The 24,409-nt window shown below is 47.9% G+C and overlaps 2 protein-coding genes across 2 annotated transcripts; both read left to right on the top strand.

Moving 5' to 3' along the window:
* Positions 1–4,844: 4,844 nt before the first annotated feature.
* Positions 4,845–9,362, top strand: LOC120650762 (probable cytokinin riboside 5'-monophosphate phosphoribohydrolase LOGL10). The gene is made up of 7 exons (XM_039928019.1): positions 4,845–5,296; positions 6,172–6,269; positions 6,444–6,474; positions 7,930–8,029; positions 8,521–8,591; positions 8,708–8,851; positions 8,927–9,362. The coding sequence occupies exons 1-7, from the start codon at positions 5,189–5,191 to the stop codon at positions 8,993–8,995; spliced, it is 621 nt and encodes a 206-aa protein (XP_039783953.1). The 5' UTR covers positions 4,845–5,188; the 3' UTR covers positions 8,996–9,362.
* Positions 9,363–19,211: 9,849 nt separating this feature from the next.
* On the top strand, positions 19,212–23,525 carry LOC120650761 (mitochondrial import inner membrane translocase subunit PAM16 like 2-like). The gene is made up of 4 exons (XM_039928018.1): positions 19,212–19,332; positions 20,073–20,160; positions 22,848–22,978; positions 23,074–23,525. Exons 1-4 carry the CDS (start codon positions 19,330–19,332, stop codon positions 23,200–23,202), a joined length of 351 nt encoding a protein of 116 aa, XP_039783952.1. The 5' UTR covers positions 19,212–19,329; the 3' UTR covers positions 23,203–23,525.
* The last annotated feature ends 884 nt before the right edge of the window (positions 23,526–24,409 follow it).

Below are 24,409 nucleotides of genomic sequence, written 5' to 3'. Positions count from 1 at the left end.
CTTATACTCCTCAAGTAGCTTATCACGTGTCGCCATATGGCTAGGGTTTGAAAAATCGGTCATGATAACCTGATTATCTTCCCCAGTGGAGTCGCCAATTTGTGTTGACGCCTTTTCTGGTCAACACACGAACGCGCTAGATCGCGCGGTGCGAGGAGGGGCTCCTTGCAGCGCCTCCTGCATGGAGCGGTTAGACCGGTCAGAGGGACCGGTCAGACCGGTCGCCGTGCAGAACGGCGACGATTCGACAAACGCTCACCCGGGAGGGACCCCGTCGGGGCAAGCGCACGTACGGTTGCCCTAGGCTCGGCAGGCTAGCTAGGGCGTCCTCAAACGCCATGGAGATGAGAGAAGAATAGCACGTCGATGTTGGAAATGTAAGATAACGAGGAAGAAAAGTAAAGGTAATGAAATAGTAGATTTTTTTTTTGTATTTTGATCGATTGGATTCCCTAATCGGCCGTGACCCTTTATATTTATAGGGTGGGGTGGACTTATCCCGCAAGAAATCCTATTTACAGATCTAAATTTTTGAAAAACCCTAGTTGTACTCGGACTCTACCTGGACCGGTCAGACCGGTCGGACCTACCGATCAGACCGGTCGGTCCCTACCGGACAGGCCACAGTGCCTCGACCGGTCAGACCGCTCGGTTAAACCGGTCAGACCGGTTGGTGCCAATTTTGGCTATCAACATATATTGACGACTAAAATTGGCATTAGACAATACAGATCGGTTTGACCGGTACGCCCTAGCGGTCTGACAGGTCAAACGCTGTAGTCGTTCCGGCAGCAGCCGACCGGTCTGACCGGTAGGGTCGACCGGTTTGACCGGTCCAAGTGGAATCCGAGTACAACTAGGGATTTAAATAGATTTAGATCTTGCAATAGTATTTCTTGTGGGATAAGTCCACCCCACCCTATAAATATAAAGGGTCACGGCCGATTAGGAAATCTAATCGATCAAATCAATACAACTTTTACCTTTTTACTTTCTTTTTGCCCTAGCTTTTTCCCATCTACTATCTGTTGTTCCTCCTTCATCTCTACGTTGATTGAGGGCGTTCTAGGTGGCATGCTGACCCTAGAACAACCCTGCGTGCGCCTGCCCCGACGGGTCCTTCCCGGGCGACGTTCGTTGGTCTCGTCGCCGGCTTGACCGGTCTGAGCATCAGTGCTGCATCGTGCCGTCGCTCGCTGCGCGTTCAAGCGTTTTCGTGTGTTGGCCCTAGTTCTACGCCAATATATTTTTGGCGACTCCGCTGGGGACAAGAAGAAATAAATCGGTTGCCATGGCCGGTATTCCTAAAACTGGTGAAGTTGATTCTGCCAATATCCGGAGGCCGAATGTTCAACAAATTTCGGTCGAGCATCAGAAGATTCTTGATGGCGTCCAGAAGAAGATCAGAGAAGATAAGGAGAAGGAGATCCAGAAAATTAGAGAAGAGAAGGAGAAAGAGATCCAGAAGCTGGAAGAATAAGTTATGAACCAGTACATCTCGCACTTCCCCATCGACCGGCAAGGGAAGGTCATGACGGATGGTGCCTTCGACGCTTCACAGTTTGAGGTAAAATTCGATGAGAACGAACAGCCTATCATTAATTCCGAAATAGTTAATGCTATAGATGATGCTGTTTCTTCTCATGTGAATAATAAGTTGGAATTTATTGGCCAAAATATGCATGATATGTTTGACGATCGCTTTAGCCGAATTGAAATACATCTTGGTATGAAATCTGTCGGTAATAATACATCCACATCTAATACTGATAAGACAATGTATGGTTCAGCAATTCCAACTAATAATGCTATTGTGACTAATTCGGCTAATCAGTGAAGCCAAATTAATTATTATGCATCACCTAACGTCAATGTGTCATATAGGGCATCAAGTTCGTTGCGACATTCTACACCGCCGAACTTTGCTCAACCTAATAATACATCAATCACTAATCGGCTTAACGCCGACGATGTTGGATCAGGTAGTATTAAAGATGAGGTGATTAAGATATTTCGGCAAACTTTTGGTATAGATCCTAAAGCCAAATGCCGATCTTATCAAAGACCATACCCTGTGAATTACTATTATGTTGCACATCCTCAAGGGTTTAAAATTCCTGAATTTGTTAAATTCATTGGTGATGATAGTACAACTCCATTGGAGCATATTGGTAAATTTATTATACAATGTGGTGAAGCTAGCGCTAATGACATTTATAAATTGAGATTATTTTCTTTATCTCTATCGGGTGCTGCATTTACTTGGTTTATTTCATTGCCACCCAATTCAGTTTTTGCTTCTGCTGATCTAGAGCAGAAATTCCATGATTATTTCTTTACTGGTGAAACTAAATTGAGATTGTCACATCTTTCATCGGTTAAACAAAAAATACATGAAGGTGTTTCTGAGTATATTAGAAGATTTAGAGATACTAGAAACCGATGCTATAGTTTGACAATTTCTGATAGAGATTTGGGTGATCTAGCTTTTGCTAGTTTATTTGATTTTCATAAAGCAAAGCTAGAGGGACAAGAATTTCTAGATGTTAGTCAATTACTACAAAAAGCTCTGGCTAATGAAAGCCGAGCTAAAGAAACTAGAGATTCTCAAAAGTCCAACGAAAAACCTAATCGTCCTGTTTATGTGCTTGTGTGTGATTCCAATTGTTCGAACGATGAAGGTAAAGACATTTATGCCGCTGAATTTGTTTGGCCCTCCAATGATAAACCTTGCGTGTGCGGTTCTCTTAAGCCGATTCACAAAGAACGGCAGGAAAGATTTACTTTTGATGTATCCAAATGCGAGAGAATATTTGATGAATTGTATAAAAATGGATACATCAAGATGTCACATGTCATACCGCCGCTTGAAGAATTAAAGCGGCGAGCTTATTGCAAATTTCATAATACTTTCTCTCATGCGACTAATGATTGTAATGTGCTTCAGAGACAGATTCAATCGGCTGTTAATGAAGGCCGAATAATTGTTCCACAAATGAAAGTGGATCAGAATCCTTTTCCTGCACATACATATGTGCTTGAGTTGAGTAATCCCAAAGTGTTAATTCGGCCGAATCAAGCCGAGTCAACTAGAGGGGAAAATGTAATTATCGGTGAAGAGAGATTTGAGCCCTCGAAATCTCACCAGGAAGCTCCAGTGAAGAAGATCCCTGAAGATTTATTGAAGGATTCAACGCTCGGGGGGTAAGAACAGAAAAAAGGCACCAGGTCTGCTCAGACCGGTCTGACCGGTCACTCTGGGAGTTCTGGAAAAAATTCCAGAAACAATAAGCAAAAAGAAAGGCCGAGTTTTAAAGAACTCTTGGCCAAATATGAGAAGAAAGGAGTCGTCCAGAAGCAGAAGGGACGGCTAGATAAAATTAAGGATACAAAATCATCATCGTCTCAAGTGCAATTGAGTTTAAGCCAAGGTAATTTATTTAATGAGCCGATTGCTGCTTGGTATTGTTGGTATCCTTGTTTTATGCCTTTGGATTATAGTAGGACGCACATGCAGTCATATTATATTCAGTATCCTCCTATATATCTAAGTTTTGCTTCGCAAAGACCGATTAGCGATAATCTGGTCAAAAGGGACACTGATTGCAGCAAGGAGTGTGAGAAGAACATAAAACAAGATTCAAAATATCTACAGCCGAGGTGGTGTCCCTCAGGTTTGTCTCACACTCAAAAGAGGAGGTTGCAAAGGATGCGCAAGAAAGAGTCCATGGAACAGTAAGCGGAGGTTGTACCAGCAAAGTCGGCGACCATGAAGCTGGTATGTAGGCCCAAGCAAGTTGTTTCGTCGTCAGCTTGAAGAAGAAGCAAGATATGGCCGATAAATTATTATCGCTCTTAGCACAAAAAATGGCCGATGTATTCATCGCCTTTAGACAATTTTGGTCCAGAAGAGTGTTCTTTGGCACGCAAGTTTTGCCAAAGAACAGGGGGGCATATGTTGACGACCAAAATTGGCATTAGACAATACAGACTGGTCTGACCGGTATGCCCTAGCGATCTGACCGGTCAGATGCTGTAGTCGGTCCTGCAGCAGCCGACCGGTCTGACCGGTCCAAGTGGAATCCGAGTACAACTAGGGATTTTAATAGATTTAAATCTTATAATAGGATTTCTTACGGGATAAGTCCACCCCACTCTATAAATATAAAGGGTCACGGCCGATTAGGAAATCCAATCGATCAAATCAATACAACTTTTATTTTTTTACTTTGTTTTGCCCTAGCTTTTTCTCATCTACTATCTGTTGTTTCTCCTTCGTCTCTACATCGATTGAGGGCGTTCTAGGTGGCCTGCCGACCCTAGAACAACCTTGCGTGCGCCTGCCTCGACGGGTCCTTCCCGGGCGACGTTCGTTGGTCTCGCCGCCGGCATAATGCCCGGCGACAACCGGTCTGACCGGTATACCCGACCGGTCTGACCGGTCTGAGCATCAGTGCTGCATCGTGCCGTTGCTCGCTGTGCGTTCAACTATTTTTGTGTGTTGGCCTTAGTTCTGCGCCAACACCATGCTTTGCTTTTCCTAAAAACGACCTAGCTAGCTGCAAAAGATCGATAGATAACCCGCACGCATTTCCGCCTTGACGCAATTCACACCGGCAAAACAGATAAGGTGAGTCAGCCGTCAATACTCCCCAGCCAGTCCGTCCATTTCACCGGAAAAGCTAGCCAAGCCGGCGAGCCGGTCAGCTATCCGGCCGGCCGGCAGCGTCGCTCGCGGGGCCTCTCTGGCCCTTGGGTGGGCGCGGGAGCGTCTTCCTCTTCTCCTCTCCTCTCCTTTCCTCCATTTCCTCCATGTGCATGCATTTCTAATTTCTTTCTCCGTTCTTTTTTTCTCCACTCGTCGTACTGCCACCCCGGCCCCCCGGGGCTTTCTCTCTCCTCGCGCCCACTTTTATATAAGCCGTGGTGGCGCACTCGGCGCCGGGCATCGGCTGCAGCAAGGAGGCAGGCCACACCCCTTGTAGTGCGCGCTTCTCGCCTGCGCCATAGCCACCGGCACAGTGACCCCCGTGCACCACCTCGCCGCCGCGGCAGCAGCAGCAGCAGCGACGGGAGCGAGGCGGAGGCTAGGCTAGAGAGAGAGAGAGAGAGAGAGAGAGACGTACGGGTAGCCGCCGCGAGGTAGACCGAGAAGTGAGGAAGGAGAAGCAGAGGGAGGTGAGCGGCCATGACGATGAGGCAGTCGAGGTTCAAGAGGATCTGCGTCTTCTGCGGCAGCAGCCAGGGCAAGAAGCGGAGCTACCACGACGCCGCCATTGAGCTCGGCAACGAGCTGGTAATTAACCCACTGAACCCACGCCCTGTGAAGCTCACACCGTGCCCCCAGTACTAGCTAGCTGCTGCACTTCTTTAGCGGTTCTGTACGTGTCTGCTCTATCTACGAGACGACGGCACAAACTTGGCGTGGTGCTGTGCCGCCTAGCTCCCCTGGCTCTGTCGCCTGATCCTTTGCAGCATACAGCTAGTACACGAACATGATCCATCTGTATACTGCAGTGCACATACACGAACACACACACAGAGTAAGCTCGAATGATGCAAAATTCAGGTGCAGCACAGCAGCAGTAACCATCAGCAAGCCCCTGCACTGCACTTTCTGCAGATCCCTCCTCTTGTTTCCGCTTCCGTCCGTGCGCCGCCCCCGCACGCCATGCGCAGGCCGCGTCCCCAGAACCTTTGCCCATGACCCGACACAAGGGGCACCAGGCACCCGCGCCGCTCCTCTCTTCTCCTGATCTCCTCCCAATTTGGGAGGGCGCACCTCCCCTGCCGTGCCTGCGCCGTCCCCTGCGCAGTGGCGCGCGTGGGCGCGCTCGGCGCTCGCCTCGTGGCGCGGCAGGCACTGGCAGTCGTCGCGCCGGCGGCCCTACGGCATTCACGGCTCCACAATAAATGAGCCATGGGCCACCAGCTCGCCAGCCGCAGCTGGCAGCGAGGCAGAGCCGAGCAGGAGCGGCCACCCCGACCCCGAGCGCGCGGTCCCGTCCGTGTGCCTGCGCGGACCGCGCCGGGGAACGGTCGCAGCCGCGGCGCCGGCGCGCCCACGCGACACGACTCACGCATCACAAGTTCATTTCTTTTTTTTTTGACAAGTTTGTAACCCTCGCGCGCGCGAGCGGTGACTGATGGATATGGACGCGGCGTGTGCAGGTGGCGCGGAGCATCGACCTGGTGTACGGCGGCGGCAGCATCGGGCTGATGGGGCTCGTCTCCCAGGCCGTCTACGACGGCGGCCGCCACGTCATCGGGTAAGCACGCACCTGCCGTGGTGGATGGAGGGGGGGGGGGGGGGGGATGAGCCCTCATCCCCAGGAGAATGTTTTGCCCCGCGTGGGCGTGTCACGTGTGTGGGTTGGCCCGTTCGGCCGTTCCTCCTCCAGTGCTGATCGCTGTCTTTTTGTCATGTTGCTGTCCACGCGCAGGGTCATTCCCAAGACGCTCATGACACCGGAGGTACGTCTTGTCTGCCTGCCTGCCTGCCTGCCTGCCCTCGTCTCCAGTCTCCACTACCGTTCCATACTTGCATTGCATGTCACACACACCTGCTTGCTAGTTGCTTGATCGCCAAATCTGATACTACTCCTACGTACAACCAGTAACAAAAAATACTTCAGAAAAAAACAACCAGTAAAAGAAAATGCCACAACCCCTCAGAGTAGGTGTGGCCTGCCAGTGAGTAGGTGTGGCAGTGCAGCAGCGCGCCAGCGCCAGCGCCGGCCCCAGACCCATCCATCCAAATCATGAGTTCATGACCACGCGCTCACGTCCGGGAGTTGCCTATGCCTACTTGCCTAGGCCGTGTTTAGTTAAAAAAATCAAAATTCCAAAAAAAATTTCCGGCATATGCATGGAGATTTAAATCTAGACGAAATAAAAAACACATTGCGACTGCTGTCGGTAAATGGCGAGACGAATCTAATGAACCTAATTAGACTGTAATTAGATGCTAAATTGCTACAGTAATGCTACAGTAAATAACCTCTAATGATGGATTAATTAGACTCATTAGATTCGTCTCGCGATTTACAGACAAGTTCTGAAATTATTTTTGTGATTAATCTATGTTTAGTACTTCAAATATAGAAAGATGTCTTTTCAAAAGCTTTACAACGCGCAACTAAACACGGCCCTAGTGCTTCAGGAGCGGCGTAGAAGTGGTTATCAAATGGGGCTTGGGAGTTTGGGCTCTGGGCGCCGCGTGCTAGAGTCCCGGGGGACATGGCGCTTGGGGCGCAAAACAAATCGGCCGATCGGGAGCCGGTCGTACTGCTAGTCCTAGAACGTGCCTTTTGGCACGAATCCCAGATCTTGGCGTGAGGACGTTTAAGACCAAACAATTACGCCATTTGCTTTCCCCCAAAAGTCCTGCCGTGGCATCATCCATCCCCTAAAGCCCTGGTGGTTTGTTTTTGTGCCTAGGGTTCGAATAGTATGTGCCACAGTGCCAGTGACCTCGAGTTCCAGCTTCAGGAATGGACGAATGGTGAAACGTGTTTCAAAATTCTTTTTTTACTACTTTACTATCTCTGCTCTAGGGCACTACAGTACAATTTACCCGTTGGTCCCGTGGGCATTCATCACTCGAGCACGTCATGTATGCTCTTGTGCTCCGTGGCCTTGGCGTGGTCCTCCTCCTAGATAGTACTAGTAGCAGTTATTAGTAGCTGCTCAGCTCCTGGCTGCTACGACCTTTTACCTTTCCCAAACGGTCAAGAGGGTCAGTTTCTGCTTCCCCCGAGCACAATCATACCACGCCATTCCCCCGAACGTAGAGTCGTAGAGAGACCAAGCCAGCAGGCATCATTAGCATGCAGATCACGCACCATCCCCCTTGCAGATGCAGCACTCACGGTAAAATCGTATCTGACCAGGAGGTGAAATCGTTTCCTTTTTTTTAAATCTCTGCAGATCAGCGGCGAGACGGTCGGGGAGGTGCGTCCGGTGGCCGACATGCACCAGAGGAAGGCGGAGATGGCGCGCCAGTCCGACGCATTCATCGCCCTGCCCGGTGAGCCACTGCACCCACCCACTCCCGAGCTGTAGTCACTCGCGCAGCCTGAGAGCAATGGATTTTACTAGATTAGTAGATTTTTACTGCTGCGGCTACGAGTTACGAGCACTCGGTATGTACAGTAGATCTCACGGTCACGGGGATCAGGTGGCGACGTGCACAGTTGCACATCCACCACTAGGAGTACGTGGCTTTGCCAAACAAAGAAACATGCCACCTGCACTCGGGCAGGGCTTACAGCTACGCAGGCGCAGCACAGTGTGTAGGGCATCACCACAGTACTGCGCCTCCCACATGCGTGCGTGTCTCCAAAGACCAAAGTGACCAACGCACAGTGGCCTAGCCCAATAATTGGAGCAGGGGGCGTACGCTGGCTGTTGGCCGGGCGTCGTCGTAGGCCGCCGGCGTGTCCAGCCGCCCGAGAGTGACCGCCCGTTCTGTACCGAGCCGAACCGAACCTGACTAGCTGAGCCCGTCGATCAATGCAGGAGGGTACGGGACGCTGGAGGAGCTGCTCGAGGTCATCACGTGGGCGCAGCTGGGCATCCACCACAAGCCGGTAAGTGCTACGGAAAGTAGGCGCGCAGCTGCAGCTGCAGCTGCTCCTCGATCTTCCGAATGAACTTTCCTCTAACTGACCGACTGGTGGGCCGCGCGCGCGTCTTCTTCCTGCAGGTCGGGCTGCTGAACGTGGACGGCTACTACAACGCGCTGCTGACCTTCATCGACAAGGCCGTGGAGGAGGGGTTCATCAACCCCAGCGCCCGCCGCATCATCGTGCTCGCGCCCACCGCGCAGGAGCTCATGGACAAGCTCGAGGTGCGTCACGGCCTTTTCTTTTCTTTTCTCGCTGATGAATTCGAAGGCGTGCTGACGTGTCGGGTTTTCGCGCAGGAGTACGTGCCGTACCACGACAGGGTGGCGTCCACGCTCAACTGGGAGATGGGCCACCTAGGCTACTGACGTGGCGTCTGAAGCAATCATCAAGAACGGGGCAGGCGATTGGAACCATTGATCGGTGAAGGAAGGAGGAGGAGGAGGAGAAGAAGCTTAGCTAGCCGTCGGATTGGGATTTTAATTTTTCTCCCTATTTAACTTGACGCGTGCAGATCGGTTTGGAGTGTTGGTTTGTATATGATGGTGGCCTTGTGTTTGCTTCCACTGGGGGTGCAATGCTGTAGCAGCGAAAAGGACTTGACCGGTTTCCTCTCCCCGCCCCTGCTGCTGTATGGTCTAGTAGTAGTATTAGCAGCTAGTGCCTGCCTATGTATGTTAGTTTCAAGAAGCTGAATTCGATTGACTACAGCAACTCAGCAAGTGTGTTATACTACAATGCAGTGCAGATCTTTTGGATCAGAACTCTCTCTCTCTCTCTCTCTCTCTCTCTCTGTGTGTGTGTTTTTTTTTGCTGACCTTTCTCTTTTTTCTTTTCTTTCCACTAATGCCGCATGCACTCCAAGTAGTGTTGGGATGCCCTCGGAAATAAAATAGCGTGGCGTTGAGATCTTGCTGCAAACCACCAGCTATAGCTAAAACTTGAACTTGCCACGAAGCCTGAAAAACACCTGCAGGATTCTAACTTTCTAATAAATAGCTACTCCGGTACTCCGTCTGTTACAGAAACAAAAGTCTATCAGGATTCGATTAGGACAAAACTTAAACACTTTACATTATGATTAGCAGAGGACGTAACTACAGCTGCGCGCCTGTGCTGTAGAGCGTAGAGTAGCTTTGTTTGCCCTCTGACGCAGCCATGCAGAGCGAAATGAACCAAGCCGCCGTTGCGGCAGAGCAGTCTAGCAGAGAGCGCCGTAGAAGAGCTCTGTTTGCCCTCTATGGGCCGACGAGCCTGTGGGCACGGTGTCAGTCAGTCACCTCTGAAATGGGCCTTTTTTCATTTATATATTTAAAAAAATTAAAATTTCAAAAATATATGGCCGTTCCAAGAAATTTCAAAAATAGGCCCCTGTCGTCCATGGGAAGGGCGACAAGCCCCCTGTCGCCCAGGTAGGGGGCGACAGGCCTTTTTTTGTTAAAAAAATATTTGCAAATCGGTCCTCGTTCAGCGCGGCGCGGGGCTCGGCGGCGGGGGATCGCCCCCCCTCGGGCGACAGGACCATGGTCAAGACGGCGCGGGCGCCGGCCCAACGGGCGACAGGGGGGCATGTCGCCCTTCCCCCCTCGGGCGACAAGGTCCCCCCTCTATATAAGCCCCCCACCACCATTCCCTCCTCATTTGAGCCCAAAAATTCCACCAAAAATCCAGAAAAAAAGAGAGGTGAGAAGAAGGGAAGCGGCGAAATCCTACCGGATTGCGCACTTGTGATCTGCAAGTAATTATATTTAACTTATGTATTTTTCCATTGATATTGTAGAGTAATTAAATTTAATTAGTGCTATAGTAGAACCAATTTAAGTAGGAGTTTAAGGATACGCGTTTATTATTAGTTTAGGAAATTAAGACTACGCATTTATTATTACAATTGCAGTACTATTAGAGACGTGTTTATAAATTAATTACGATTTAGAATAGAATTTCGCATATGCAGTATAGAATTTGAGTGTCATCACGTAGTTATGAATACTTAAATGTTGTAGTTGAAATCCATACTTAGTTTTTAAGGATTATTGAATAAGGTAGTGAAGTAAAGAGTATAACTCGACAAGTATTCTGTGATATACAGATATGTCGAGCAAGATGCAGTTTCAAGTATTTTTTGGTGACTACAATATTTTGTATGGGCCAAATGGAGTAGACCTTTCTGCCTTTAAGTGCACATCCAGCGCCATAGATAAACCTCTGGAGAGGAGTTTTGGTTCCATATATAAGTGGCTGCAGCGTGGGTTCCGTGTTGATCCGGAGACACATATGATGACCGTCCATTCTCTTGTTAATTGGGTAGTATAAAGTGATTTATGAGAATTGATGATAACACATAGCACTGATGACTGGCAGAAATACATGCAAGCAGCTCTAGAGCGTGGGTGGCCTCTGGCCATTCTTGTTCAAACTCGGGAGAAGACACAAAATGAAATCCGACATGGTGCAGATCAAGCAACTCCGAGTATTCGAAGAGAGACCAACTATGTTGAGTAAGATGAGTCAGAAGAGATAGAGAACCAAAATATCGGACCACATGGCCTTACTGATGAGGAAGAGAGGATACATAGCATCGTGGACGAGATGGAGGCAGAAGACCAAGCCGCAATGGAGATGGAAGAATATGAGGACTCATCTGATGACGAGCAGTACTCATTGCCAAAAGAGTGGAATGAGCATGGTTTTGGCAATCATGTCGTAGAAGACGTACGAAATCAGGAGTGGGAGTACGGAGGGAATGAGGTAGTGCAAGGTGCAACATATCCAAACATTGAAGCCGTAAAAGATGCTGTGAGACTATGGGCAATATCATTGAAGCGAGAATTTAGAGTCGTGAAGTCTGGCAGTAAAGAATATGAGGTGAAGTGTGTGAATGATGGATGTCAATGGTGAGTACATGCATTCAAGGGAAAATAGAAGTCGGACTGAAAATGTTCCATTGTGATAGAGCACACTTGTTTGCTGTCAGAAGTTCAGCCCTCGCATCGCAATATATCATGCGAGTTTGTTGCAAAAAAAATATATGGGTTGATTATGGACAACCTAAATTATGAGCCAAAAATGATTGTTCGACACATTGAGCAGACTTACCAGTACACCATTAGTTATTTGAAGACATGGCGGGCTAAACAAAATGTGTTCGAGATGCGGTTCGACACATACGAGGCATCATATGATAACCTACCTCGTATGTTATCCCAGGTTGCTGCTAGAAATCCTACAAGCTTTTATGACACATACCTCGTACTAGCCGTGACAAGGGGGCAAAGCATTCAGCAATGAGCCTTCTTTTGCCTAGGTGCCTGTGTCAGGGCATTTCAGTGTTGTCTTCCGGTGATCTGCATTGATGGCACATTTCTGACTGAAAGGTATAAAGGTCAGATACTCACCGCAATCGGGGTAGATTGCAACAACTAAATAGTTTCGCTCGCATTTGCATTTGTTGAGAATGAGAACTTAGACAGTTGGTATTGGTTCCTTGAACGAGTGAAGGTTCATGTTGTTGCTGCACGTCCAGATGTGTGCCTTATTAGTGATAGTCATGCAGGTCTGCTACAATCAATAATGAAATTGCAACGCGGAGCTACGACAACGCCTCTATTATGGCCCGATATCCACAACAGGTGGTGCATTAGGCATATGAGTGCAAACTTCTATGACCACTTCAAGAACAAGGATCTTAAGAACATGTTTAAGAGGTTGTGCATTCAAAATCAATAGAGAAAATTTAATGCTTTATGGCAGATGCTTGATCAGTTGTCTGCAGAGCAAGTAAAGGTAAGGGCATCAGGAACCAGCACGAGTCAGGCTGCAGAGGCTACGAATTCAATTGAGAAGTCATTTTCACACTGGATTCGAGGTGCACCTAAGGAGAAATGGTCATTCCTTTATGATACTAACGGAATGCGGTATGATATTCAGACAATGAACCATGCAGAGTGTTTCAATATGGTTATGCGGCGTTGTCGTGCCTTTCCTCTTGTGGGAATTGTTGAGTTCATCATGTATGGGTGCATGAAGTATTTCAGAGAGCGTTACATGGCTGCAAGCATAAACATCAACAACCCCCAAATTCAGTTTTGGACAAGAGTGACACAATATATGCAACAGAAGATAGAAAAGGCCAAACTACACCGCGTCATACGGCAGGTAAAATGGAGCATAGATTTGAAGTTCTATGTAAGGATAGAACTGGTCATGGTATCCGTAGAGATAGGGTGGTACATGATAGTTTGATTACAGTAGATGGCAAAGCCTTCTGCTCCTGCATGAAGCCTAAGTTATTGCATTTGCCATGCTCGCATCTCATTGCGGCATGTGTAGAGTCTGGGTTGCAGTCAGGAGTATATGTTTCACCTTACTTCAGCAAGAAAACAGTTGTATCCACCTGGGGATATGTGGTATACGGGATTGGAATAGTAGAACCTTTCATTCAGGATAATGAGGATAAGATGTTTATTCCTGATCCAGCCACTAAGAAAGGCAAAGGCCGCCGTCAGACACGTCGTATTCGGAATGGTATGGACGAGTCCGAGGCAAGTAAGGCACAAAAGCATTGCAGCCAATGTGGAGCATTGGGTCACAACTATAAGAAGTGTCCTCAGAATGCACTTCACGATGCTGCTGACGTCGGTCCTTCCGGAAATCCCAGAGATGGAGCACCTCCTACGTTCAGACGACTATCGGCGAGAATTGCTCGTGGAAGTCACTCGGTGTCATGATCCACCAGTGTGCAGTTTGTACCTATATACTAATCGTGCGTGGAGTTTGTATCGAACATATCTATAATATGTAGTAATCGTGCGTCCAGTTTGTATGGAACATATATGTACCTATGTATCAATCATGCGTCCAGTTTGTATCGAACCTATATGTAATGTATAAATATCGTGCGTCCAGTTTGTATGGAACATATATGTATCTATGTGTTCTCATATATTTTTGAATGTAGGTACGGAGATGGACTCCTTGCTAGACCCAGTTATCGACTCGAGCCACAGGTCTTTCTTTGCAGCAGTTGAGCACCGAGCCCTAGAGGTGCTACGTCCTCGTCCACCTGGGGAGCAGATCTCTATACACCACGATTGGGTTGACATGTATGTAATGAAATTTTATTGTTTATCACTTATGTATTCGTCGGTATTCCTTTGTTTCGACAATTTTGTTTATTGCAGGTTACGTGAGTCCGGTCTACTGACTCTGGGCCGTCTTGTCGAGAGTGGGCTTGTTCAGCTCGACCGATCCCTCCTGACGGCGCTCGTTGATAGATGGAGGCCGGAGACACACACGTTCCATCTCCCGTGTGGGGAGATGACTCCTACGCTGCAGGACGTGGCCTACCTCCTCGGCCTCCCTATCGTCGGGGAGGCTGTAGGTCCGCGTGTGGTGGCGGCCTCGTGGAGGGATGACCTGGAGGCCCGTTTTGCCCTGGTTCACCGCGTGGAAGAAGCAGGTCCGATCAACCCGCACCCGTGAGCAGCGTGAGGCCGGAGACACACACGTTCCATCTCCCGTGTGGGGAGATGACTCCTACGCTGCAGGACGTGGCCTACCTCCTCGGCCTCCCTATCGTCGGGGAGGCTGTAGGTCCGCGTGTGGTGGCGGCCTCGTGGAGGGATGACCTGGAGGCCCGTTTTGCCCTGGTTCACCGCGTGGAAGAAGCAGGTCCGATCAACCCGCACCCGTGAGCAGCAGGTCCTTCGAAGACCTGGTTCCTACAGTTTACAGTAAGTATTAATTGCATATTTAAGTTTAATTATTACAATTCACATGTTGCTTTGTCAGTTGAAACCATTAATCTTAATTGTTTATGCAGCCTACCCTGTTGCCTGCGGATGCCGACGAGTACAGTTTGACCAGATCGCTGGAGGCGTACCTGCTTTGGTTGTTTGGTTACATCATGTTCAACAACACTCATAGCAACTCGGTCGATAGGATTCTCCTTCCGTATGCACGGGAGATTGCAGATGGGGCCGAGGACGTACCGCCCTATAGCTGGGGTGAGGCGGTACTTGCAGCCACTTACTGTGGACTCTGCGACGGCTGCAGGAAGACACATGGGAACGCTATCCTGGCGGGGTGCCCACTACTGCTACAACTTTGGTCGTACGAGAGGCTAGCCGTTGGTCGGCCCATCGTCAGCCACGAGCCTTACCACGAGGCCATGTACGGCGACGAGGAGGACGACAGGCCCACTATGGGAACTCTCTGGATCTGGCGTCAGGTACGTTCGCAACAAATCTAATTTTGTTATTCATTGTTACACGATGCATTAGCGCACTTTTAATTTTACTTATTCGGACTGCAGAGGTCCTGGGCGCATGCGCAGGTTAGATGCGCATATCCTGAGTTTGTTTCGGAGCTCGACATGCTGACGCCCGAGGACGTTGTCTGGGAGCCTTACAACCCAGAGGCTGTGGCTACCCGTGCACCAGCAGGCCTGTCTTCGCACTGCTCCGCGAATGCGAGCCTGTGGCTTACTACAGCCGTCCTGGTTTACGACATCGCGGTTGAGGCATATTACCCCTGGAGAGTCAGGAGACAGTTTGGGCAGCGCCAGGAGTTTCCGGTGCCCACCGCGTTGGAGCGTGTCATCCGCCAGGACCACATGTAATTATGAATGAACTTGGCTCATACATTCGTGTCGAATCTAACGATTATTCGTGGTCCACTTTTGTAGGTTGTCAAGGAGTGGCTTTCCATGCTCAGCTGATTGGCTCACCAAGATGCAGCTGTGGGTGGACCAATGGGAACAGGCAGACGAGCACTTGGTCCATCCAACAGGACCACACACAGACAGCTCCTTTAGGGCTTACCTCACCTGGTACTTACCCCGTACTCGGGCTCGTCAGGTTTATGTTGACACTCACCTGCAGGCACACCAGGCGAGGCCTCAGGATGGCTAGGCCCGGCATCACGTGGAGGCACTAGCTGGCGCGGTGAGTCTCTTGATCATATTTGCATATATATTAATAATCATAAGATAATTCATGTGTTACTAACTGTTCCTTTACTCGATGGATGCAGTTTCGCCTTTGCAACATGATGGAGACGGACTGCTCGACTTACCTGATGAGGGTACGTGTCGGATCCCCAATGACCCAGTTTGAGCAGACAGAGGCATGGTCGAGATAGCGTGACCAGTTGCGTTCAGTACTGCACAACTTGGGAAGCCGTATGCAGTATGAAGACAGCCACGGGTCGTCCCAGGCCTCGTCATCGTTCCCGTGTCCAGCGACCGCGCACCACCCGACGTCTCAGTACTACACAACTGCAGGTAACATAGATATCTCTTTAAAATTAGATCAAGTGTTGCTACATATTTACTAATATCACAAACATGATACGATTCAGCTACTGCGTTCGGCCATACTGGAATGTTTAGAGGGGCACCACCAGTTGGCGGACCGTATCCAGGGATGGTACCGGGGCCACAGATACCAGCCTACACAGGTTAGTTTATGTTTCGTATTTTGGTTTCTACATGTCATGACGAAAGATACGAGCGTACGTTAACATCCGCATTTTATGCGTAGGATTCTACCCCGATGCGAGCACTGGACCTTCTTCCTCCTTTCGACCTGGTACAAAACACTATCTCAATACACTCACTAATTTACCACGCAACATATGTTGGTTTACGTTTATATGTTACGCAGGGTTTGTTTCGAGTACGTTCGTTCCAGATAACGAGGGCGTCATCCTAGACGAACTCGACAGCTTGACTCCAGACTCACCTGGCGCGCACAGTGACCCCGATGTCTTGGGGTATTCATAGCTAGGAGGAGCACCACTTGGGATCTCTCAGCAGCATACACCGCAACCCCTTTTGGGTCCTGAGCGACAGGTGAGGTTTCCGGATCATCACAACTACTCCGAGGGCCATGTCCGTGCCCAGCAGAGGGCTAAGAGGATCCAACGACCTAGGGGTGGTTAGATATATCCGATGTTTGTATCTCTGATGTTTATTTGTAATGAGATAGCTGTGACCGCTTATTTGTACACTTCAACGTTCGCGTCTGATCACTCTCGTATTTTCCATTACATACGATAGATGGTATGTTTATGCTTCGATGCTCCATTAGGACTAACTACGATTCAAACTCGACATTATGTACATGTCCAGTGAATGCAAGTTAGGTACGAGACATATATACAACCATAATACAACATTAACAATACTAAATGCGAATACATCTTAAACTGATGAACATCATATGTTATAGATCATGGCATGAAATCATCTAGGTCGTCATCCCAGTTGACAGATGGTGGTGCTGCAGGTGGTGTAGTATGGCTCGACGAACCTCTTGTCTTTCCCTTTCTCTCTTTTCTGGATCTAGGTTCATGTACAGGGGGAGGAACATCATGTGTTGGAGACCATGGTTTGGGGGGCATAAAGTCATCCATGTCGTCATCCCAGTTAACACAAGTTGGTGTTTGAGGTGCTGCAGCATGACTTGACGAACCTCTTCCCTTTCCCTTTCTCTCTTTTCTGGATCTAGGTTCATGTACAGGGGGAGGAACATCATGTGTTAGAGGCCATGGTTTGGGGGCATGAAGTCATCCAAGTCATCATCCCAGTTAACACAACTTGGTGCTTGAGGTGCTACAGCATGACTTGACAACCTCCGGTCATCTATTCTTGTGGAGGCCAAGTACTATCACCCGAAGATCTTCTCCACCTCTTTCGCCTAGTTTGCGGCATAAGTCCACCGAATATACATACCAATTTACGGAAATTTGGTATCGATTTGTTAATCAACTCTGTGTTCTCGGGGTAATCCTAGCATATAATTAAACAACAATTTTACTATTTTATAAATATAGATTCCAAATGACGGACAGAATTAGAACCGAATGAGAGTTACCTTAATGTGCATCTCATACACCTCTGGCCGCATACATATCTTATAAGAACTTTGTAAGAATCCAATGACATTAGGATGATTCACTAGTTCACATACTCTTATGTATATATTCCGACGTTCTAGTAGGTGTCCCTTTACATCTTGCACTGTAATACCTCGAAATATTGTGAAATCTTTAAATTCTACTATTATGGACAACACCATCTCTATCGTTCCATCCACTAATGGATCCAACTTCTTACTAATTAAAAGATGTGTCATGATATCCAGTATTATACTAGATTTTTCTTCGGTCCATGAAAATCATCCAGAATTAGAGGCAGCCATTGCCTTATGCTGTAATATCAATAAGGTACTATCATTATAAATTTACAATTCTATATTTCACTATCCAAAAATTAATTCTATCCTCGAACTCGTACTTAAATTATTCTACTATAGCACTAATTATATTAAATTGCTATACAATATCAATTGATTCAAATATAATTACCTTCTGATCACAAGTGCGTAATCCGGCAGGGCTTCTCCGCTTCCCTTCTCCTCACCCCTCTCTTTTTTTCCTGAATTTTTGGTGAAATTTTTGGGCTCAAATGAGGAGGGAATGAGGGTGGGGGCGACCCCCTCCCCCCGCCGAGCCTCGCGCCGCGCTGACCGAGGACCGATTTGCAAATATTTTTTTACAAAAAAGGCATGTCGCCCCCTGCCTGGGCGACATGGGGTCTGTCGCCCTCCCCATGTGCGACAGGGGCCTATTTTTGAAATTTTTTGGAACAGCCATATATTTTTGAATTTCTTTAATATAAAAATGAAAAAAGGCCTGAAATGGCTGCAATGAACTGGACCGGCAGCCCATACAAAAGTTACCAAGCCGAGCCAGAGCACCTGGACCTGGACTTGGCCGGGCCCGGGTTGAGCGAGCGACGACCTCGTCCTGTTTGAGTTTCTGGAACCTTCCTCTCTCCTCCCGATCAAATCAGCCCAGCATGAAACGAACCAGTCACGAACCTCCCCTGCCCTCCCCCATCTCCGTGGATCCTATATATCTTCCGGAAGTTTTTTTCTTATCCACCTTCCAGTGTTTGAGATTCGTGCAATCATCTACCACCGTTGGATCAACACACTAGAACCCTAATCCCCACGCCCTCTATCACTCCCGTGCGCCCGCCGCCACACCTACGTGGGGCTTTCCGCCGCCGTGCGGCCCTCCTCTGGCGCGCCCGTCGCGGCTGCCCCGCCGCCGCGCCAGCCCCGCCACCCGGCGCCGCCGCCCGTGGCCGAGCCCCCGCGCGCGCCCTGCCCAGGCGCCGCCGCCCGTGGTCGGGTCCCCGCGTGCTGCTGCCCTCGGGCGCCGCCGCGTCCCCGGCTGCCGCCCATGGCCGGGCCCCCGCGCGCTGCTGCCCTCGGGCGCTGCCGCGCCCCGCCCCGCCCCCTGCTGCCCTCGGGCGCTGCCGCGCCCCGCCCCGCCCCCTGCTGCCGCTGCCCCCTGGCGCCGCCGCACGACGCAAGGTTGCCGGAGGCGGAGAAGAAGGTCCCAGATACATGGTTCAACATTTTAAATTTTTAGTATCGACATTTGATGTTCACAATTTCAATATTTTGTCTATGTAGTTTCAACATTTTGAACGACAAATATTGAATATGTTTTAAAAAATATTGAATATGATTAAAAAAATATCGAATATTCATGTAAATTAATTGGGTCCGAGTGGGTTTTAAAGATGAATGGATTATTTATCTTTGCACACGATACATAGGGACCCCCATATCGGCGTCTCTCCGGCAGCTGCGCCGCGGCCTGGATCGCGTCCCCCGCCGGAGCCACCATGGTCAGTCCCCTCCTCCCTCCCCTGCCCATCTCGATTTCCTCCTCGCGCGCTGCGCGTTCGCCTCGTTGGGTTTAGAGCAGCTGCGATCCGTCGCTTCTTTGTCCCCGTTGGGGTTAGCGCTGGATTTCGCGTGATTTGAAGCCGTCAGGTTGCGAAGCGGTGCCTGCCCGTTCGAATTTCTGGCGGTCGTCTGGGCCCTGATGCGCGCGGGCGCTGTGATCGCGCATTTCGGTGCATGTCAGAATAGAAGAATATGCTGTTATGCTACTGCGTATAGTTTCATGCCATGTTTCTAGTCTGTAAGGTTTCCATCAAATAGCGATGGAGTGTTTCGGAGTTCTGGATGAGACAATGGTCGGAAACATGCTTTAGATCACCGCTCGGCTGACTCTAGGTAGCTGGGGAACATAAGGGTTGATGCATTCACCATCTAAACAGGATAATATTTCACATGAAAAGCTTGGGAAAATTTATCAGAAATTAAACACCCGAATGCCTTATAAGCCACCAGCTGTTACAGGGTGTGGGCCTTCTACGGCCTGCCTTGTCTTATGGTGTAGTTTTAGGTTCTGAAAGGTCATGGCAACAATAAATAGTTTTTGAGCCAAGCTCGGTGTCTCCACATAATGCTGGGTAGATTCAGAGTTGTGCCCTCCCTGAAAGAAGATGCATACATAAACGCATGATATACACATTTATATTCTGCTGTTCATTTACATGTTTTCTCTTTTCATTTTCAGGCTGGGAAGCTTGTCGCAAACCTGATTGTCATGGGCTCTGCGGTAATAGGAAGAGCTATGCTTCAGGCATATCGTAAAGCGCTTGATAGTAAGTTCTGCTGCCATGAGCTTCTTTCTGACCCCACATATAATCTCTGCCAGTTCCTGTTCCTTTGCTAGATAAAAGCGTAGGGGTGTAGTTGGTGTCTACCAGTTTTGGCATGTAAATGGTATATTGATTGTCGGAGAAACAAATGACAATTTTTTTATGAATCAGGTTTCATAACAAATGAATAGCAGATAAAGTTGTTGTTTTAACTTACAGTAATCCTTTTGGTTTTATTCTTGTCCAATATTTTTGGTCCAATGAAGATAAGACAGACCTCTGTTTATCTTAGCTTGCAGCCATTTCTATATCATGGTTTTGTTCATAAGTAGGTCTTTGACCCTTATAAGAGATGCCTGATTTCTACTGATATGACAAAGATGATTGTGCTTTAGCTTGTAGCCTGAAGCAACCTATGTCTACCAAACCAAACACTTTTTTTTTCTCGAATGTGCAGGAGAGCTGCGCATCAATATATTAAGAAGAGAAGGGGAAAAGATCCCCAAAATGTTACAGATATAAAGGGCCTGCAATCCACACTAAAACAAGTTTAAGAGACTCTTACTAAAAAGGCACTCATGACCAGAAACACTGGACCAGAACCCCTAAGTCGCTGTAGCTGCTAGGGCGAGGAGGTCAGAAACTCCTCGAGCCCCTGCAAAAGACCATCAAATAACACTGGACGAATTAGGGGTGATTCCATTTCCATCAAAGACACAGCGATTGTGATGATTCCATAAGGACCAGGAGCCAAGAGTGATGATGGAGCTCACCCCTTTTTGCAGTTGACCTGAAACTCTGTTGCTTGTAGACGCCCACCAATCCTCGAAGAACCTTTCCCCAGCTTGTGGTGCAAGTGCCTGCAAGCCAAGGCATGTAGCACAGCAAACCAAACTTGTTGGCTTAAAACACAAGAGACCAGCAGGCGGTCAATTGTTTCATCTGTTTGATCACAACAAAGTGGGCAAGCTGCTGGGTGACGAAGTCCTTTTCTTGCAAGTCTGTCAGCTGTCCAACATTTCTTATGTGCCACTGTCCACATGAAGAATTTGCATTTACCAGGGGCCCAGCTTTGCCAAATTCTCTCCCAAGGGCTAAAATGGATGGCCCTAGTGAAAAGTGCCTCATAAGCTGATTTTGTAGAGAAGGAAACCTGAGGTGGAGAACTGCCATATGTGTGTGTCTTCTACTGCTGGCTGCAGCTCGAAGTTCTCAAGAAGATCCTAGAATTGTAGATACTCAAATATGACATCCACAGTGAGAGCACCTTTTAGGTCTGAAATCCACCTCCTATTGTTAAGAGCATCAGCAACTGCCCTTCCCCTACCTCTGGCAGTTACAATTCCAAACAAGTTTGGTAGAATATGTTCCAAACTCTGACCAGCCATCCATCTGTTAGTCCAAAAGAGGGTGTTCTTGCCATTCCCAACTACTGTAACCACTGCAGCAGCAAAGAAAGCTTTGACTGGAAGGAAGGCCCAAGCTTTTCCTGGTTCAGTCTTTTGTAACCAGAGCTATCTCATCCTCAGAGCCCAGCCTAAAAACTGAAAATGGGAGATGCCCAATCCCCCCAGAAAGCATGGTCTAGTGACCTTAGGCCATGCAATTAGACAGTGACCTCCCCTCACATCTCTTCTTCCTCTCCAAAGAAAACCCCTTCTTATCTTATCAATGGCAACCAGACAAATTTGAACTGCCAACACTTATGCTGGCTGTGCTCAGTGCCCTAGATGTAGTGATACAGTGTGGCTTGCCTTGGTATGGAATTTGTGTATTGGTTTCACTTACGTTTTTAGCAATCTGGTAAGGGATCTGAACTATATCTATCCAATGGAAAGGAACTGTCACGGCAACTTTGTCTAATCGACATAAAAGAAACCGTGCACAGTATTCTATGGATTCTGGTTTATGGTGATAGATGAGGTTAGCCAACATATATCCTTAACAATTTTAGTATTAGACAGAGTTTTCATAGAAGCATAGGGAATAGTGTTTAAAAACAACCCTTGAATTTCTCTAAGTGCCTTGTAAGAACGTACAGAATCGAGAACCTGATTTATGAAACTACACATTCCTTTGTTGTCTACTGAATGCTCTCTGAACAGATGTTCCGTAAGTTCACTGGATTATAATATGCAGACAATTCTTTCACTGAGTCAGGTGATTTGGAAGGGGAAAAAGACATAAAAGATCTTTTTTAAGGACTTGTAATTATCTGGCTCATAGTGATTCCTGAATAAAATCACATAGCCTTCCCGTAGCGACGAGAGGTGGTTGGGGGGCTGTTATCAGGTGTAACACTATCTGGGTCTTCAAAAGGCAGATTGTTCTATGATTGCTGCCTGGTACACATCATTCACTAAATTTCATCTGTCTAGTAATCCAATGGACCACAAAATTTACAATCTTTCATTTAGGCCTTGTTATACATGAAGACTCGACATAAGGTAGCTAGTGGCACTGTACTCATTTATTAGCTATATTGACTCACGGACATGATAACAGCACAGAAAGGTGCCTTCAGCATCACCATCACACCAATTCTTCCCTTCCACAGGGGAGTCTTTATTGAATGGATGTTACCTTCCGGGCAATTATTTTGCTATTCGCTGAATTATTATTCCAGAAAAGAGTGAGATTTAACTATACATTTCCTTGCTTTTTTTTTGCTTTCTCCTATATTATGTCAGATGCAAATAAGACTGGTGTGGCCCATGAGGCAATAAATAATATCCGCAGAGCCAGTAAAACAATGACCGAGCAGGAAGCGAGGCAGATACTGGGTGTATCAGAGAATTCATCCTGGGAAGAGATTGTACAGGTCTGCTACTTCGCTTATTCCTCTCATGCAGACTTGCAATTGTTCGCACGCACATCTCTGATTGCAATCTGCTAACAACTACATCTGCTATGCAGCGGTACGATAACTTATTTGAAAGAAACGCCAAAGCTGGGAGTTTTTACCTCCAATCGAAGGTTCACCGAGCCAAGGAGTGCCTAGAAACTGTGTACCAAAAGAACAAGCAAGATGAACCTCCTACTTGAGATCCCATTCCTCAAGTCCAGTTGAGATTCTTTTTCCCCTCATAAGAAAAATGTACATAACAGCAAAGGTCGCTGCTGTTGTATCACTAGTGTGCAGCGTGGAACCAATAAGGCTGATCTGTTAAGCGCAGCTGCTGCGAACCTGTACAAGACTGATCTGTTAATTAAGGGCTTAAGGCGTAAGGGACACTGGCGCAGTGGGGCGTGCCTGTAACTCTTGTTCTTTTGAGCTGATGATTCCACGAGACCATATGTATTCCTGTGCTTTGACTTTCCGAAGCCCTGATGCCATCTTATTGATTTATCCGAACAAATTTCCCTTATCTTGACATGCGGGGACATATTGCGAGGAAGGTTGGAGTCTTCGCTTTGGAAATATTCCTTGTGCTTTAGCATTGGCCAATGTCGCAGTCTAGTGCCTTGTTTGGATACATGAGATAATTTTTAGTTCCCACCTTTTACCTCTAAATTAGTCCTAATGGATCCAAATAGGTGGGCTAATTTTGAGTTTTTTTGCCTAAAGTGAATTAGCTTCCCCCCTCCCCCAAATTTTTAGCCCCTCTAAGGGGTGCTAATGGGGCTAATTTACGTCTCATGAAAAAGATGAGTCTGCATGCACATCTAGGCGTGAGAATAGCAGAGTGCACGCACATCTAGGTGTGGAAATAAGAGAGAGTGGGTGTGTATTGGCCTATGGATCCAAACAGCTCAAGCATAGTAGCAACGAGATCGGCGCGGGAAGAAGGGGAGCGGGTGTGGGAGGGGCGCTATGGCGAGCGGGCAGCGCTAGCCAAAGATAGGGGCAGGTGGAGGATAGCGAGCGTGAATTGATGAAGAGCTTGATACCCCATCCGTTGGATGCGGATTTTTACCCCATCCGTTGAATGCAGATTTTTACGAATGTTTTCTATTTTTAACCAATGCATGCCAAATACCGAGTCTTTTGGAGATGCTCTAATAGCAACATTAAAAAAACAATTCTATTTGTCAACCTCCACAATTTCTTTGTTTTTTGACAGCGAAAACATCCTGCTTTTATAGAAAGACAAACGTTTTGGACCTCCATGGTCCCTTACGTGGTTGAAACTTGAAAGCTTATGGTTGCTAAGTTTATCATGCAAACCGAATGAGAGGCAGCAATACTCAACTCCGTATTTCCTCCGTGGAATTTGGCTAAGAGTTTTAGCATCACAGTACAGAGTATACT

The sequence above is a fragment of the Panicum virgatum genome, chromosome 9K (genome assembly GCF_016808335.1).
Source record: "Panicum virgatum strain AP13 chromosome 9K, P.virgatum_v5, whole genome shotgun sequence".
In the NCBI taxonomy this organism is placed as follows: Eukaryota; Viridiplantae; Streptophyta; class Magnoliopsida; order Poales; family Poaceae; genus Panicum; species Panicum virgatum.
The sequence above is the reverse complement of the archived record's forward strand: the minus strand, read 5'-3'. Positions and strand labels throughout refer to the sequence as shown.

Coding starts and splice junctions, on each gene's coding strand:
- LOC120650762 (XM_039928019.1), top strand. CDS start 5,189: ATGACGATGAGGCAGTCGAGGTTCAAGAGGATCTGCGTCTTCTGCGGC. Junction 5,297..6,171: donor TTGAGCTCGGCAACGAGCTG/GTAATTAACCCA, acceptor CGGCGTGTGCAG/GTGGCGCGGAGCATCGACCT. Junction 6,475..7,929: donor AGACGCTCATGACACCGGAG/GTACGTCTTGTC, acceptor AAATCTCTGCAG/ATCAGCGGCGAGACGGTCGG.
- LOC120650761 (XM_039928018.1), top strand. Junction 20,161..22,847: donor ATATCGTAAAGCGCTTGATA/GTAAGTTCTGCT, acceptor ATATTATGTCAG/ATGCAAATAAGACTGGTGTG. Junction 22,979..23,073: donor CCTGGGAAGAGATTGTACAG/GTCTGCTACTTC, acceptor TCTGCTATGCAG/CGGTACGATAACTTATTTGA.